Genomic DNA, 17,340 nt, shown 5'->3' on the forward strand with positions numbered 1-17,340 from the left:
CTAGACCCTTGTATACAGCTTTGCTTATGGCTGGTTTCGTCACCCTTAACAGTCAGATCATCAGACAAGCCGGTGCCAAGGTTGATGCCGTTTCCAAGTTTTCATATATCCGATCATCTGCTGAGGCTCTGATATGCTAGCGATGATGTTTCACTTCATGGAAGATGTAGGGACGGATAAAATATAGCGAGGCACAGCTACACGAGAGGTTTGAGAAGGAGATCGAGTCCTTTATTAACTCCGCTAAGAAAGCCGAGCCCAAGCAGGGCCAGGTAAAACTGCTTAAGTGACAGCTAGAGGAGCGAACACAAGAGAGCCGAGGTCATCGCTATTTGATATCCGGGATCTCAAGGCAAATGACTGACAGATCCATAACCTAGCTCTCTGGGGTTTCTAGGGCCATGTCTCCCGTGTTGCCTGATGCCTGGTTCTGAATGTCTGGTGACTCGTTCGAAAGCATGGGAGCTGCTGCAACGATGTCAGAATTCCCTTGAAATGCAGGCGACGAGGTAGAATCTCTCAGAGCCAGGCTTGCGTTACGGTCCTTGATGCTGTGTTAGCGGAGATACCACACATATGCAAAGCAGTAAAATATTGGCTTACCAGGTGGTAATGGTTCCCCAGATGGACTATCAAGAGCCCTCGAAGGGCCAATATAATGCCATAGCATCGGGCTCCGATAACTCGGCAAACATTTTCCCCCTCCAAGTCCCAGTCGATTTGCTCGTTGGGCAGGTGGGCATAAAGATGGCCATACAAAGTCTGTCGCAGTACCGCGGTGTTTAAAGCAAGTGCCTCGTCTTCAAAGGCCTGCAGATCCTCCCCTGCTCATCCGTCAGTGTCTGTTAATGCGACTCTGTCTCCACGGCGCTACACACAAGGAATTGACTCCGTACTAGTCGCAGAGGACGGAGGAGCTGATGACAGCGACGGCGACGGCGACGGTGATGGCGATGGCGGTTGTACGTCGTCCGGCCAAACGTTGTCGGTATCATTGAAAGCTTCCATGTTGAAGATGGTATCGTCGCGCAACTATCGGGAGTGAGAGGCAATAGTGCAGAAAAAGAAAGACAAGAAGAAGAAAACAAAATTTGTGCGCTTGTTGTGCGCTCGCTTGGCCCTGATGCATCGTGAGGGTAGGAGGGAGCAGCCTTGGTCGCAACTTCCTCCTCATCCATTTTATCTCAATGAGAAGTCACGGCCAAGTCCATCTTACCGTATGTAACAACATGTTCATCGATAAGGAGATTCTCAGGTGAGGCTGAATTTGCATCTTCCTTGGCCACAACTCCGGAAACAAAGCTACTTTCTCTTTGTGTAGCTTGCTATTACTACAGAGAAGAAGAATCCGTACGTATAGACTACATAGGTTACCAACTTGACGAACCGCTTCCAATATGGCATCACAACGCTACGTGCGTCTTTACTTTAGTGTATCATTGCCTTCTCCAATGCCCTGCTGATATCTCTTCATCAGGGTGTCCAGTACACGTCGATGGATATGCGCCTACGAAACTTGAACGAAGCAGATGTGCAAACATACTACATTGGCATAAGAATATCCCTAAGCTTTTAATCTATCTACCATGAAGTTGGTCAGATGTCGCATGAAATCACACAATATCAATCTCTAAGATTGTCCAAGATGTCGTTCGCCTGCTCATAGGCCGCTTCAACTTTCTCCTTATCCTCGTCGCCGGGCAGCTTGACAACACCACTCCTCGTAAGCCCACGATATTTTTCCTCGTCAATCTCGCCCAAAGTGCTCTTCGCCAATTTCCCGCCGCTCAAACCGTAAAACTCCTGAAACGACATAATCATGGGCCTCCACTTATCAGGGTCAATGCGGTTGGCATGTCCCGGCATGCGAATCGAAGCCACAACATGCGTCCGAAGCACCTTGAGCTCAATAGCCAAGACAACTCCCCTGAGATCAGGAAAGTCCTTCATTGTCTGGTGAGCCTCGGCCAACTCGCACTCCATCTGCACCGGACACTCCCGAATGCGTCTCGGACGAACAAGGTCCGACTTTTGCGGCGTCAGTTCCGCGCAGGTCCACTTGTCCTTGACATGACGGTAACCTCGGTCCTTCTTCGAGGCTGAGACGTTTTCGGTGCCTGTTGTGCCGGCGAGGAGATCGACGTGGCGAGCCATTGTGTCGTCGGGGAGGTTGACGACGCATTGGCCGGTGCGGAGAATGTTCTGCGGCGTCTTGCTCTCGGCGGCGAAGCCGAGGATGCAGCGGTGGCCGAGCCAGAAGGCGGAGGAGATGGGGCAGATGTTGTCGGAGCCGTCTTCGTTCTCGGAGGAAACGAGGACGACGGGGGTGCCCCAGTAGAGGATGGCGGGGGAGATGATGGAATGCGACATGCTTGAGATGGGTGAATGATATTTGGAATCTGATGCTAGAGAGACTGTATGGTGGTGATCGTAGTGCTTAGGGGGAGATGTAAGTGTGAGGCGAAGTCTGTTGTCTTACTGTTGCTCTACTATTTTGGTGGTTTGGTGGATGGAATCATTGTCGAGGAGGCGAAGAGCGGCAGCCTCTTATAGTCACCCTTATACACGATCCGGTCTGAACTCTGACAACATATGTGAGTATTGCTCTGAAAGCTGGCAATGGCTGTCTCATCTCCGTGCCCGACACTCAGATCTGAACTAGCCGTATATCTAGAGCAACAACACATGTACGCTCAAATGATGGGGCAACGGCTGATGCAACTCCGGAATTGCAGCCTATTGAGTCCTTTGGGAAAATCATAAATTCAACGGCCGTCCAAGCCGCTAGAAGCTTGACAAGATAGGGAACCCTGTCTGATTGCGACTCCGCGGTGTTGAGAAGCTTTTCGTCATTTCGCCAGTATGTGTTGCTCTTGCATTACCCTACTACAGATGGACAATGCCAGGCGACTCTGCTTGCCCGGGAGCAAATAATGGGCGAGACTGACGTTCATTGGCCCATGGCTGTGTCTTCCTTGTAACACTTAACAATGGGCAGAACAGTATACAAAGCAACAGCGGCAATGCCGCGGAAATTTTGTAACCTGAATGTGTTGTTGCCAGGACGCTCATGATCGAGAGGCCTGAGCGTCGGGGAACTCATTGAAGAATGTGGCTCAACTGTGGCTAGTGCAAACACCAGCCACACCTCCATCTCGCGAGGCTGCAAGTCCAAGGCAAAGTTCCCAAAGTCGAGCTTCTACCAGTCAAGCAATCAATCACCAGCTTCACCTTGCGCTGACTCTCGAGTCCCACCCGTCAAAATGGTGAGGTGTCATAGAAGACTTTGCGTTTGACTTACTCTATTGCTAACATGTCCACAGGCTCGAAACTCGGAAAAAGCCCAGTCTATGCTCTTTCGCTTCCGCGAAGCCCAAGCAGCAGACCTAGGCATCATCGACGCCGGACGTACCCGCCGCCCCAAGATCATCACCGAAGTCGACTCGATCCCCGCGTGCGAAAGATGGCGCGGCCAAGTTCTCAAGGAGATCTCGCGCAAGGTCTCGAGGATTCAGGACCCCGTGCTGAGCGACTACCAGATCCGCGACCTCAACGATGAAATCAACAAGCTGATGCGCGAGAAACACATGTGGGAGGTACAGATACGGAATCTAGGCGGGCCAAACTACATGAGAGGAGGTGGGAAGATGTACGACGAACAGGGGAGAGAAATACCGGGAGGCGGAAAGGGCTACAAGTATTTTGGACGGGCGAGGGAGTTGCCTGGCGTCAAGGAGCTGTTTGAGGCGGCGGCGGCGAAGAAGCACGAGGACAAACCGCTCGAGGCCAGCAAGGACCTGAGAAAAATCGTGGATGCGGCATACTATGGCTACGCTCCGGGCGAGGAGGACGACGCGCTGCTGGAATACGAAGCGCAAAAGGAGAGGGAGGCAGCAGCGAACCTTTTGAAGACAGGGCCTCAGAGCGTACCCGATGGCTGGGAGCCGTTACCTGGGGACAGCGGGGATGGCAATGGATGGGCTTTGCCAACGATGGAGGAGGTCCAGATGGAGCTCTTGGAGAGGAGGCGGCGGAAGCTGCTCGATCAGCTGTAGGACGACGTACACATACCTACAACCTGCACAACTTGAATTGCGAAGGACTGCATACCGGCCGGGCAGACTATCCGACCTGAATCTTGAAGAAGGAGCCACGTTGGTAGTCAAGGTCTGGGAGGGCCTTTACGACACTATACCGACATGGACGGCGAGCGGCTCTTACCGATTTGTCCCATGTGGCTGCTGGTCTGTCGGACAAGCACCGCATCGGCCTGACGATACAGTGCCCGTTTCCTCGATTGGTTGGCGATTTCGATGACATCTCAACGAGGAAGAGCAGCGGTGTAGAGGATCTTGACTGGAAGCTCCAGAGAGGGATGCTGATTCGGTATCTGATGCTGTGAAGATGAGGAGGAAGGCGAATGTTGAGCATGTGCTTTTTGGGGGCATTTCTACTGCGATATACGGGCGTTTTCGATGGCGTTTAGGAAAAGGATGTCGCTGTATTTTTGGGCTCCAGTTTCGGTTGACAGTTTGTCCAGCGTCAAATCCGTCTATAACATCGTTGGAAGACTCTTTTTTCCATCTTTCATGCTCCCTACCTATGGTCTCGTCCGTTGAATGATGACCTGCTCGCACAGAGATTTGGGCTCATCTGGCATGGGTCGCTGCCAAGTCCACATACATGCAAAGTACCGCCAGGAGGAGCAAATAACCGAGGTGACGCGTACAGGTACATGCAGGAGAGATGTCCATACATATCATATTTGTACCTACTAGGTATTCGTACAGCGCTGGCCTGGCCCTGGTATTAATACCAAGCCGTTGGAGGTCTACCGCCTCGGCAGAGGTCTCAGATGACCCAACAAGTGTCGCAGTTGCGTTGAAGCGAGACTTTGATCGCTGGCAACAAGCGAGACATTTAATGTGAAAACCTTGTAATAGTACTCCATAAGATAGAGAACAGAGCAGAGCAGAGCAGAGGGGAGGGGAGGAGAGTTTGGGGGTGCATTGCCATGTGATTGCAGTGTAACCCAAGGAATGACTTTGCTGATGGAGGTGCACCACGACGACGATGGGGTGCAATTTGGGCCCGACGGAGCATAAAGACCGGGGCCATGAGAACAAAAAAGCTTGGCCTGTCTCTGTGTTCGGATTTGGCCGCACAGTCATTGATGTCACTGGGTGTAAACTGGTGAGAGGGATCGCTTCTAGTATTTCTTCCAATTCCACGCTGACGGCTGTCATGATATTGCTAGCTTCAATGCCGTCCACTTTCAAATCTCTTGGGTTCCATGCCCTGTTCAATGTCTCCTCTGGCACTCCCGTCGTTCTTTGTATTACATTACCTGCAGGCCATCCATGTGCTGCAGCAACGGTCGAAGCCGCCAGAAAGACGTGCATTAGCTTCAGGGGCAGGTCGGGCGCCGGCCAACCACGGGATGGGACCCCGGGGGGGCCTGCAAGGGGGGCCCTGGGCGCTACCGGGCGGCGGCCAGCAGTTGATTTTAGTGGCCAGCGGTGAGAGGAGCCCTGGAGGAGCCCTGGAGGGGGGGCCTGTAGGTTTTCGCAGTACCTATCAATGTACCCGACCTCCAGTCGTTCATGTACTCGTATAGTAAGCATCAGTGCCCTGGGATTACCTGTCGGACACCTCGATGAAATTTGACCTGCATGTTACTGTAATATGTGTTAGCTTACCTTGTCTTATGCAGACGGGGAGTGGTCGTTAGGTTCTGTCTTGCATCCTGTCTCCAGATTCAGAGGCTGCCTGTTGTATGTCTCCCTGCCCTACCATCTGATACTGTGTCTGTTGGTTCCTGCGCCTTTGTTTGTTTGTTTGTTTCTCCGTCTGTCTGTCTGTCTGTCTGTCAGCCTGTCCGTCTGTTTCCCTGGCCTCACACACAGACAACGGCACCACGCCCGAGGGATGCAAAACGACCCTTCAACTTCCTCCAACGCTCCCCTGCGTTGTCGCCATCGTTGCAAACGGAATAGCGCTCATCTGTAGCGCGCGGAGCAGCCCCTGGCCTGCCAATAGCGCCCAGCATGTCGCCGCTTCAAATTTTCGTGGCGAACACCAACAAATTGCGAGGCGCGATGCCCACGATCCACCACCCAATGGAGCGCGTAGGTACTCGGTACCAGCCCGGGCTTCGTGCGAACAGGACCGCCAGGCACCAGATGACAGCCCGGAACCTGTCGACGGTAGTAGCATGCAAGTACCAGTACTACTAACTTACAGTAGTACTGCCGACCCTGGCCGGGGCGGGCGGCACGTCAATTCGTATCCTCGCTTCCCCGTGCTGGGCTCGAGTCGTGGAGAGCCTGAGCGAACCACAGCACGCATCAATTTGGATCTCTCCTCGACTTCAGGCCTCTCTCGACCAGTCGCGCCCAGGCACCAGGTACAGGTACAGGCACAGGTACAGGTACCCCCGCTGGTACGTGCGCCTGCTAAGCACCTGTTCCTGGCTGGACGGATGACACTGCCCCGAGCAGGCCCCAGACCTTAACAGACGCGCCCAGTTCGACCGTACCTGGCTGTGCTTGTACATACTTGGACGACGGCACACCTTTCCGCTCTCTTCTCCCCTCTTTTTCTGTTTGACTTCAATCTCTCTGTCGACCGGCGACGGCTGTGAGACCGTTGCTCTTCTTTCGCCTCCATCTTCGTTGCTCCTGCGGCTGGTCGCGCGCTTGCTCTCGCTCTCGCTCTCACTCTCTCTCTTGCTCTTCCTCTACCCTCGTTTTTTTTTGTTGCCTTATTCTTACCTCACTGTCCAGTGTCAGGCCTCTCGACACGTCCGATCCTTTCCATTCGCCAGTCAACCCTTTCCGCCGGAACCGACGACGACGATATTCTACCATAAACCATATCCTATTTATCTATCTACCTAAGGTACCTTGCCTAGGTAGGTAGTCTCATACCTCATACAACACGAACACATACAACTCGAATCGCATATATCTTCTACCGACCTACTGGTACACAGCACACCAAGCGCAAAACGAAGCCTGGTCTTACACCAGATTCCGTCCTATTCAATCTTCTCCTGACTCGTCGATTCCGTCCTATTCAATCTTCTCCTGACTCGTCGATTCGGTACTATTCCTGGCATCCACCAGAAGCTGCAATCACCAGCTCAAGCTCAAGCTGCCGTAGAGGGGAGCCTTTCATCTGTTCATGGCATCTTGCTGTAGCCACGGCGGAGACGCAGATAACAGAGACTGCAACACGAGCAGGTGATCTTGCTGTTTCGGAAGCCGCTCGAGGAGTTGGTCAGGTCCGGAACCCCGTCGCTGCAAGATGGTGTCCTTCTTTGGCCTCAGATTCGGCAGCGACAAGAAAAAGTCTCCGTAAGACGACGCCTGCTTCCTCCCCTGCCCTCTTCTTCGGCCGGCAAGGCTCCTCTTGCAACCGACTAATGGTTCCAAAAACAGAAGCAAGCAGTCCGAAAAGAAACAGCTTTCGCCCCAGCCACAGCCAACAACTCGACGATGGAATACCGATGGCCAGGTCAACCCGAATGACAGCTTCAAGTTTCCGCGGCCGCAACAGCCGCCACGACCAGGCACTTCTACCTCGGGCAAGCGAAACTCGACCTGGCGCGCAACATTCAAGGGAATCCCTGCCGCATCGTCCATGGTCGACCTATCCGTGCCTCGAAAACCCAGCGAGACCAGTCTGCGCCATGGAATAGACGGCAGTAGCTTCAAGCCCTGGATGAAGATGAACGCGAGCATGACCAACCTTGCCGTGCCGGATCCCTTTGGCGTGGACGGCAGCCGTCGGCCGGGAATGCCGTCACCCCCTCCTGGCTCGAAGGGGTCCGAGTGGGTGAATCCTCTGGATGTTCACTTCAACAAAAAGCCTGGAAGCACCTCGGGGTCAATAGCTCGTTCTGGGAGCGGCAGTACGCAAACAGCGGGCAATAAGAGCCCATTGAGCCAGCCTGACTTGAAACCTCTGCCCGAACCGCAGCCGGAACCAGCGCCAAACGATTCGAGCAGTTTGGATGAGTTTGCCGATTTTGGAGAACCCGGGCCCGACGTTGGCATTCGCGGATCGGGATACGCCGGATATCCGTCCCCTCCTCAGTCGATTGAAACCGAAGAGCAATGGCCTCCTCTGACCTCCCCAGGTGGAGAGACTGGCGCCGAGTCGGACGAAGAGACCGACTTGGAAGCAGCGGCAGAGATGGACGATGAGGACCTGGAAGACGAAGCAGACACAAATAGACCGCCAAGCCAGTTCATGCCCCCTGGATTTGCCAACGGACATGGCCCTACGATGCTGCCCAGCCCGTCTTCGTCCATGTCGCGCAAGAGCGAAGACAAGCGAGCCTCCCCAGTCATTAGGAATGTGCAGGCGAAGCGAGACACGCTGACGTTCTTGTCGCCTCGGAGGAGGAGCTTTACCATGGCCATTGAGGCGGCGGACCTTGAAAAGCATCGACTGCAGCAACATCCAGTAGAAGGGCTTGCCGGCAACTTTTCCGATTTCGACTTTGGCGACGAGGTGACCAAGCCGCGCACCGTGGCTGTAGGAACGCTCGGCTTGGAATTGACTGAGAGCCCGATCCAGATGAAGGGGCCGCATCCGTTCAGGGAGGTTCAAAACGCCGAGGACGAAGACGAAGAAGTCGTCAACGCTCAGGACCTGTCTATGGCTGGACAGGATGCCGATGATGGTGCCAGTGATGGTTTGACCGAGCCAAGTGAGACTGCTTCGTATGCTTCGCCCATGGCATCCCCTGTTGCATCTCCTATAGCCTCGCCAGTGGCATCACCAACCACAGCTTCACAGCCGTACGAGGTCCGGCATCATGTGCCCTATCAGTATCAGGCGCGACAGCCAGGCGGACAGGGTGGCAGCCCTCAACGCCTCAAGGTGGCCATTCCGGATGAGGACTGGGAGACTCCGTCGATGAATCAGCCGCTTCCTTCGCCCTCCGCCGTTTCGGCTGGCATCGAAAGTCCCCGACAAATCATTCGAAGACCGTCTCAGGCGAATATCGAGTCTCCCGTCGCTCTCGGCCCAGTCCTGAACTCGTTTACACCCTCCACGCCTCAGGGCTTCAACTCGCGCATGACGTCTGATTCACGCGCCCGTGGCCCTCCGCAGCCTCTGCAACCCATGTCCCCGGCTCCATTCTCTAGCCTCATGTCGCGGATGGAGACGCCGACGCAGAGCCCACGCAGCCCCTTTGGACCTGCTGTCGACGATGACAACTACATGCGCTCTCACGAGGCACCTCGACCACCGGTAGACCGCGTGCCCCTGAGCCCCTTTGCTTCCCGGACGCCCATGGAAGGAGAGTTTCCCATCATGAAAGGCCTTCCTCGGGGAAGGCAACCTCTTCGCCCTCCGCTTGCGGCCGGCGAGTCTCCGGAGGTACGAGCCAACAGTCGGAGTCCTCGATCCTTCTCCAAGTGGGGAGCCTTTGGCCTTGACCGATTAGAGACACGGGGCTCCCCGGTGCTTCCGCGAAGCCCCCGGGGGCAGCGGTCGACCTCGCCGGACTGGTCTCTATCCACACCCACGTCGGCCGTGGCGCCACGGATTCCTAGCCCGACGTTTCCCTCGCTGGAGAAGGCCATTTCGGCGTCGAGCGAGGATTTTGCCAAGTCGTTTGAGTTGTCCTTTGATGCGCCTCAGCCGTCCCCCCTGGCCAACGAGTTTACCATTGACGATTCGCCCAGCCCAGCCATGAAACCGAGTCCCGTCATACGCGTTGAGGCGAAGAAGGCTCCCCCACGGCCGACGCCCTCGCCGATCAACCTTCCGCCCTCGCTCGTGAGGGACAAGGGCCCCTTGACGCCAAACAGCGTGTATTCCCCTTCAGGATCGACGTTTATCTAGAACACTTGCTATTCACTCGCTATTTCTTTTCTTATTCTCTCTTTGTTTTGCTGCTCTTTTGGGTGTATCTAACGACCGTGTCAACATGGGATGACGGAGCAGGATCTTGGTTGTTTTGATGCGTTTTGCAAGCGTTGAACAAATCGTTTTTGTTACATTCTCGTCATTCGTTTTCCTCTGCGCATGCAGAAGGGTTTCCATGTTACAATAATCGCCAGCTGGACTAGTATTTTGAGTTGAGTCATTGCAGCCAACTATGCAAGACTATCTATCTTGTGGGAAAGGAGTGATTTGCTCTTGTTTCTTTTCTTTTTCCTTTGGTATTGTTGGGTGGACTTGTATTAGTATAGTCGGTATGTCGAGAGATGTTGCACAAAAAGTTGTGTATTTATGCGCGGGGGCTGCCTGAAAGAAGGAAGCCAGAAGAAGATGATTTTTTTTTAAAAAAAGAAATTCTTTTCCTCCTGTATCCTCGAGATTGTGCGCTTAAGAAGATGAAGATTTGTCGGACATGCTGACGGGCTTTTCCAAAGGAGAAGTGATCAAAACAGACTTCTAAACACAAAAAGCAAGAGTATATACAATGGTCTACATCAACGTCGTCTCCACATCCAGCTTCCATACCTACGTCTTTCGAACCAACTCGTCCCGTCATCCCGAGACCCCCCTTCCTTTTTACTCTAGTCGAGGAACAGCCGCAGGTTCCCGCCCACATTCTTCAAGTCCAGCAGAAACGTGTCGTGCCCAAAAAGACTCGTCTCCTCGCTCAACTCGACATGCGTCACGCTCCGGTTGCCGCCCAGCCGCAAGGCCTCTGCGATCTCGCGCTGCTGCCACGCGGGGAAGAGGATGTCACTAGCCACCCCCATGACGAGCGTCGGGATGTCGCGCAGCGGGGAGAGGCCCTTTATCAGATCCTCTGGAGGACGGTAAGAGGAGGGGTTTGGTGGCGGGGCTGATGAGCCCTCTGCGTTGTTGTCTGAGGTGGTGGTGCCTTGTTGGGAGAATGAGGAGGAGGAAGAGGAAGAAGAAGAAGAAGAGGAGTCGGGCTGTTCCTGGTAGGGCTCGCTGGGGAGGGTGAGGCTGCATTGGGGCGAGGAGGAGGAGGCGTCGTAAGGGGCGAAGGAGTTTTCGCGGGCGATGCGGCGGGCCAGGGTGGCCATTTGGTTGTCGTGCCCGAGGTCAAAGAGGTCCATGGCCTTGCTGATGTAGAGCAGGCTGTTGGGGTCATAGTTGAGGCACCACTTCTCGCCGGCGTGGTCCAGGTACGTCTCGATGAGGAAGTCGGGGCACAGGGCGGGCGGCTTGGAGGGATCGGCCCTGCGGCGGCCGAAGCGCTGCTCCCACTCGGGTCCGGAGCGGTAGGTGACGGTTGCGATCTCGCGGGCGAGCTTCATGCCGGCGTGGGGGGGCACGCGGCCGTAGTAGAAGCCGCGGTTCCAGTTGGGGTCCATCATGAGGACCTGGCGCTGGGTGTGGCGCATGGCGATGCTGTAGGGGTGGCTGCGGGCGCAGCCGCTGATGGAGGCGACGCGGGCGACGCGCTCGGGGAAGAGGGTGGCGGCGGCGAGGGACTGCATGCCGCCCATGCTGGAGCCGACGCTGGCGTAGAGGCGGTCGATGCCGAGGCGGTCGAGCAGCCGGAACTGGGCGCGCACCATGTCGTGCAGCGTCAGGATGGGGAAGCGCGTCGCGTACGTCTCGCCGTCGGCCGGGTCGATGCTGCTGGGCCCCGTCGAGCCGTAGCAGCCGCCGATGACGTTTGTACAGATGACATGGTACCGGTCCGTGTCCAGGGGGCAGCCGGGGCCGATGAACTTTTCCCACCAGCCGGGCGCCGGGTTGGCCGCGTTGGAGCGCGCGTGCGACGAGGCGGACAGGCCGGTGTGCAGCAGGATGGCGTTGGAGCGGTCGGCGTTGAGGCGGCCCCAGGTCTCGTAGGCGATGGTGAAGGACGGGAGGAGGCCGCCCCAGTCGAGGAGGAGGGGGGAGTCGCAGTGGAAGGTCTGGGTGGCGCCCGAGGTGTAGGAGGGCTCGGGGCCGGCTGAGGAGGAGGAGGTGGAGGGTGATGATGATGATGAGGAGGGGGTTGGAGATGAGGATGAGGTGAAAGATGAGGATGAGTTGGAGGCGCTGAGGCGGGCGGAGCGGGATTCGATGGCGTCGAGGCAGGGGAAGGCGAGGGCCGGATTTGACGAGGCCGATGCTGGAGATGGTGAAGCGGACGACGACGACGACGACGAGAAGCGTGATGCTGAGAATGGCGACGAGGTGGTGGAAGAGGAGGAGGATGAGACTGAGGATGAGATGGAGGATGAGATTGGAGAGAGTGATGAGGCTGAAGCCGAGGTGAGACGGGCCAAAGCCGGCCGCGACGGCGACAGAAGCGGCCGGTGGGCGGCCAATCGGAGCGCCTGCCTGGACCTCATCTTTCCAGCAGCAAAAAAATCAGCAGCAATCCTCGCTTGAACAACCGCCCAAAAAAGAACAAATCACGCTTGGTCTGGGGAGGGTTTGAATCTGAGGTGAATGAGAAAGAAAGCGTCATCTGCCTTTATCAAGTGAAATCCGGGGTCGACGAGGTCCTGGTTCTGCTTTGTAATGGCAGGCAGAGTGAATTGCTCGCAGCTCCGGTTCATCGGCGTGGGGCTGCGGAGCATCGGGCCTCGCACACCATTTCACGTGCTCTGACGCTATTCCGGCTAGTACTACTAGTACTAAGATACAAGGGCCAATCATCAACACCATCAGCCTCGCCCATCGCCATCACCTTCACCTTCACCCTCACCTTCACCTTTCATCTCTCGTCGTTCTACACAATGACAACGCCCTCCATCGCCCACCTGTCCGGGTCCGTCCCCCTCGGCCCCTCCCGGTAGATGCCAATCCTCACATACACGCCGGCCGCCTCCTCGCCCTTCTTCTTCCTCTTCTTCAACACCAGTGCGTCCTGCGTCTGCACCAGCGCCAGCACCACCTCCTCATCCCTCTCGCACACAAACTCGCCACCACTCTCCTCATCCTCAACATCAAGCATCAACGACCCATTGACCTCTTCTCCCGCCTCCTCATCCCAGAGGAACCACCCGTCTTCCCCCTCTCCCCATCCTCCTCCTCCCCCTTTCCTCATCCTCGTCCTCATCACCAGCGTCTTCAACTCCAGCCTCGCCCCCACAACAGCGCTAAACTCATCCCCCGGAATCGCCGTCCTCACCTCACACCCCACAAACTCCAGCAAATGCATCCCCGAGCCGTACCAAAAGTCAATCTCGCCACTACACGACGCCCACGACCACGACGGCGCAACGTACGTCTCATGCCGCCTCGCCCTCTCCTTCGCATCCGGCCCATGATTCGGATGCCACAGCAGCATCTCCCCAAGATGCTCCGCCCACAGGCCCGCAATGTACCGCTTGTTGTTATTACCCGTCGTCACCCGGCTCATCTTGCGCGCAATCGCCGATATCGCCAGCAGCTTGTCCTGGTACCAGCCCAGCCCGCGGCGCGTGTAATGCGATACCAGCATCTGCCACGCCTGCACGAACCTGTACGGCTCCCCGAGGCTCTGCCAGTCGATGCTCGACACGAGCGGCTGCGCCATGCCCAGCTGGGCAAACGTCTTGGACTGCCCGACCCAGCCGTCGCACTGGAGCTGGGCCTCGTCCGCCCGACTTCGAGCACAGCGCAGACGAACGTTGTGCGTCCCAAACTCGAGCAACCGCGGCGACAGGATCGACTCCTGCAGACACCAGCTCCGCTTGTCCAGCGGTTCCCACGCGTCCGGCTCCCTGCCCTGCCACAGCACCACGGCGCTCGTCCGGCCGTCTTCACAGGTAAACGGCATGCGGAAGCCTCTCTCCCCGGGCATGTACCGGCTGTGAAGAAAGCCCTCGGGGGCGGCCGTCGCTCGTGCCGCGGATATCGTCACGTAGGCCTGTTCGTAAATCTCCGCCATGCGCGATATCTGCTCCGCCTTGTCCTTGTCGGAATCTTGGATGATGCATAACGCGTCCACCCAGAGGTACTCCAAGCCCAGCGCCATGGTCATCCACATGGCGTCTCGAATCGTTTTCGGAAACTCTTCGTATGGGATGCCCCTTGTCCAGGAGTCTACCAGCTTGTCCTTTAGCTTGACGGCCTGGTCTCCGCCCCAGCAGTAGCTCAATGCTGCATACTCTAGTATTAGAGCGCCAGAGCCTGAGTTTTGCACCAGTCGCACTTGAGGAGCATCCGTGCTTCCAGAGAGATGCAAGAGCCGGCGCGGTCCTGACGCTGATGCCTGTAACCCCTTGTCACTGCTTTGAAGCTGCTGGCACTCAACATGCGTAGTGATACACTCCCGAAGCCACTTCTTCATCGTTTCCACCGTCTCATCAGACGACGGACACAGATTCGGCAGCCTATAAGCGACCTCTTTCGCCGCCAACTCACTTCAAAGTTCCATCATCATCGTCAGCTTCCAATCCAGACCTCAGAAAGCACTCCAATGTGATTGAAAATGAAGTCAAAGAGATATCCTCACCTCTCCTCCGCACAGACAATCACCTTCCTCTCCAACGTGCCCCCATCAATCCATTCATCCACCTCGCCCACCCAGTCAAGCACAATCTGCTCCCGCGAATTATGCGCAAAATACCCCCTCAGCCAACAACGCTCATCAAACGTACCATCATCATCATCATCCTTCTCCTCCTCCCTCCTTCGCAACGTGACCAGCCACGCGCACAGCTCGCAGCCCCGGTCGGCCAGCGAAACGGCCTCGTGGTAGGCAATGTTGAAGATGTACGCCTCGCCCGTCGCGTAGTAGTTTTCGTCAATCAGCTCGTACCAGCCGTTGGAGTCGTAGTAGTTGCCGTAGGTGAATGTGAAGCGGGACTGGCAGAGGGCGCATGAGTGAGGCTCGGTCAGGGAACTCATAATCTTTTCTTTCCTTTTCTTTCCTTTTTATTTTCTTTTGCATTTGTGGAAGATGTGAGTTGTGAGCAAGTACCTAAGCAAAGGAGATGAGGTTTGTGAACTGCCTAACCCCGCTGACTGAACCACCGTTTAGGCAACATCATCTGATGATGCTTCGCCACGTTTTGTAGTCCTCATTTGGCAGGCGACTATACCATGTACGTTGTCTTTATAGAGTGAAGAATATGCGCCATCATCTTTCACCAATCTGCCCAGGACTCTTCAAGCATGGGTGGCGGAAAGGCAAAGAGCAGGCCATTGCCATCCAATGCTCCTTTTTCTCCCTCCACAATCAATAGCTCGGTCGAGATCTGTGTAAGCCATCAGAACCTTAAGATGTCATAGCCGAAATAACCTCGATTTTGATACTGACCAAAGAATTCACTTCTCCAAGCGCGAAAAGATATCCCAGAATTCTGATGGTAGCAATCTACCATCTGATCATGAGTAATACATACCCATCATATAGGAATGATGGCGTCCTCATTACCTGATACAGAATCCCCCTCACTGACAGTCCTTTGCATGCTCCCCAACGTCATCCATCTCAATCGTAGGCGAATCATCCGGCACACTCCCCGTCACACTTCCCGTCACACTGTCAGTCAGTCCCTCAGACACTCGCGCATCCCCCGCGGCTCCCCTCGCTGAAGCAAAAATGTACGTGCTCGACACATTCGCGTTCGATGGCTGACGACACCGCCGCTTCGTTGCCTCTGCTATTTCAAACATGATTTGCGCGTCCGAGGCCGTGGGTCGATGCGATCTTGGGTATACGCTTCCGTAGAGCATCAGATTAAGCAGCGGCTTGAGAGACGGAAGACAGGCTGCCACGTAGTCAACAGTCAGACCTCCAGAGCGACGGCGAGATAAGGAAGGTAGAGATCTCAAGACATACCGCAGACAGTTCCGATATAGATTTCAATCCCTGTCCATAACATCTCTGTGCATTGGTCCCACGTCACATCTGGGCTGTCCAGATCAACCTCCAGCACGAACACGAATCGAACAATCGACACAATGCTGACACTAAATCACTGCATGTCAATACAAAAGAGGAAATCACTCTTCATATGATAGATCAGGCAAGAACTCACAAAATTCCCACAAGAAAAATCCCAGCTGTAGCAATCTTTTGCGACAAACGCAGGTGCAGATGCCAAATATATGGCAGTGGAAAAATTAAGATGAGCGCATCCGTCACAATGTGAGGGACTGCCTTTCCGATGAAGAGGTTGTGAATGTCGACGCCGCATGAGAATGTGTCTGGATCGGTGGGATGGACCGGGTCGAACTGTTGCCAGAGAGCCGGTATTGGGACGCACTGAAAAATCGAAACGAGAATCTGGTCAATGGCAAATTAGCTCATGGTTCTGTCTCATGTTGTTAAGTTAAAGACACATGGACAAGTCCAAGCATCTCAATCAGACGAGGGGGGGAATCATACAGCGGCAACCCCCCAGCAGGCAACCATGCCGGCTAGGATCCAAAGGCACAACTTGTCGAGAAACTGGATGCTGAAAATGCGCCAGTAGAAGGCGAGGATGGACCACTTGATAAACACCAGACTCAAGGTATACGTGAATTCCGTCGTAAACAGTCCCAGCGCCCAATCCCGGGTGGCATCAGCCGGGCCAGCCCATATGTGCCTGCACATTCCATTATCCACCACTATGGATACAAGTTGTTAGAAGCCGATCTCGTACTTCGAGGCCATGTGAAAGATCCGTCTAGACTTACTGTAGATTGTAACTGTAAACATGAAGCCGCCGGAAAAGAACTGCAGCCGATATGTCATGTTAGCGTTCATTCTTTCAGCAGGGCAACAGACGTCATACCAAAGACGTGATGATGAACCAATCATCCAGCCAGAACCGAACCTTTGCGAGTCTCCGGCACACGACGCGCAGCATCACAGACACCACGGCCAGACTCCACGTCGACGCCCAAGAGGCGACCAGGTCGCCCGCTCTGCTCTCGTGGAGATCGATTCCGGGTGGCGGAGGCCCCAGAGAAGCCATAACGGGCCAGCAGGGGGATGCCACGCACTCGTCCCTCTCTCCTTCTTATGCGCCTTGTGAGGCCTCATGAGAAATGTAGCATTGTCAGAGGGTTCGCAGGTTGAAGGGCGACTAGAGCGAGAGGCAAACCCGTGGTTTCAATGATGAACAAGACCAAGGTTGAACAGATACATGCTGGACCTATGCAACAATTTAGCCTTACGAAGTACTGACAGCATCATACTCGGCCCACGCGGCCATGACAGCACGCCGCATCGGACAAATAGATCCCTCTCTGGCTCTTTGTCGGTGATTGCAATAAGCTTCGCGCCGTCCATCCCGCACACAAAGCGCAGCCATTGACACGATAACGATACATGATCCCATTCTTGGCTTGCCTAGTGCGTCCGCTAAGTATCGCGAGACCCAGCACATCTCTGCCCACCGGCGATGCTCCCAGGAGCTGCCCATTGGCTGTATCATCAGCCACCTCGATCGGAGGAGTCAGCAAGCTGTCATT

The 17,340-nt window shown here is 55.3% G+C and overlaps 6 protein-coding genes across 6 annotated transcripts; 2 read left to right on the forward strand and 4 right to left on the reverse strand.

The window, feature by feature from the left end:
• Nucleotides 1–376: 376 nt before the first annotated feature.
• On the reverse strand, nt 377–1,008 carry TRIREDRAFT_110224 (uncharacterized protein; the record flags this gene model as incomplete). The annotated part of the gene is made up of 3 exons (XM_006967835.1): nt 377–544; nt 604–824; nt 879–1,008. 3 exons carry the CDS (start codon nt 1,006–1,008, stop codon nt 377–379), a joined length of 519 nt encoding a protein of 172 aa, XP_006967897.1.
• Nucleotides 1,009–1,623: 615 nt separating this feature from the next.
• Nucleotides 1,624–2,370, reverse strand: TRIREDRAFT_110225 (uncharacterized protein; the record flags this gene model as incomplete). The annotated part of the gene is made up of 1 exon (XM_006967836.1): nt 1,624–2,370. The coding sequence occupies one exon, from the start codon at nt 2,368–2,370 to the stop codon at nt 1,624–1,626; it is 747 nt and encodes a 248-aa protein (XP_006967898.1).
• Nucleotides 2,371–3,263: 893 nt separating this feature from the next.
• TRIREDRAFT_5095 (uncharacterized protein) lies at nt 3,264–4,055 on the forward strand (the record flags this gene model as incomplete). Its single annotated transcript, XM_006967701.1, has 2 exons — nt 3,264–3,266; nt 3,324–4,055. The coding sequence occupies 2 exons, from the start codon at nt 3,264–3,266 to the stop codon at nt 4,053–4,055; spliced, it is 735 nt and encodes a 244-aa protein (XP_006967763.1).
• A 3,253-nt stretch (nt 4,056–7,308) lies between these two features.
• TRIREDRAFT_110227 (uncharacterized protein) lies at nt 7,309–9,864 on the forward strand (the record flags this gene model as incomplete). The annotated part of the gene is made up of 2 exons (XM_006967758.1): nt 7,309–7,358; nt 7,443–9,864. The coding sequence occupies 2 exons, from the start codon at nt 7,309–7,311 to the stop codon at nt 9,862–9,864; spliced, it is 2,472 nt and encodes an 823-aa protein (XP_006967820.1).
• A 680-nt stretch (nt 9,865–10,544) lies between these two features.
• TRIREDRAFT_66517 (uncharacterized protein) lies at nt 10,545–12,062 on the reverse strand (the record flags this gene model as incomplete). Its single annotated transcript, XM_006967837.1, has 1 exon — nt 10,545–12,062. A coding segment is annotated over one exon (1,518 nt), but the record flags the coding sequence as incomplete, so codon positions are not given.
• Nucleotides 12,063–15,707: 3,645 nt separating this feature from the next.
• Nucleotides 15,708–16,495, reverse strand: TRIREDRAFT_66786 (uncharacterized protein; the record flags this gene model as incomplete). Its single annotated transcript, XM_006967838.1, has 3 exons — nt 15,708–15,849; nt 15,918–16,165; nt 16,268–16,495. Coding segments are annotated over 3 exons (618 nt in total), but the record flags the coding sequence as incomplete, so codon positions are not given.
• Between the last annotated feature and the right edge of the window lie 845 nt (nt 16,496–17,340).

The sequence above is a fragment of the Trichoderma reesei genome (genome assembly GCF_000167675.1).
Source record: "Trichoderma reesei QM6a unplaced genomic scaffold TRIREscaffold_19, whole genome shotgun sequence".
NCBI classification, from domain to species: domain Eukaryota; kingdom Fungi; phylum Ascomycota; class Sordariomycetes; order Hypocreales; family Hypocreaceae; genus Trichoderma; species Trichoderma reesei.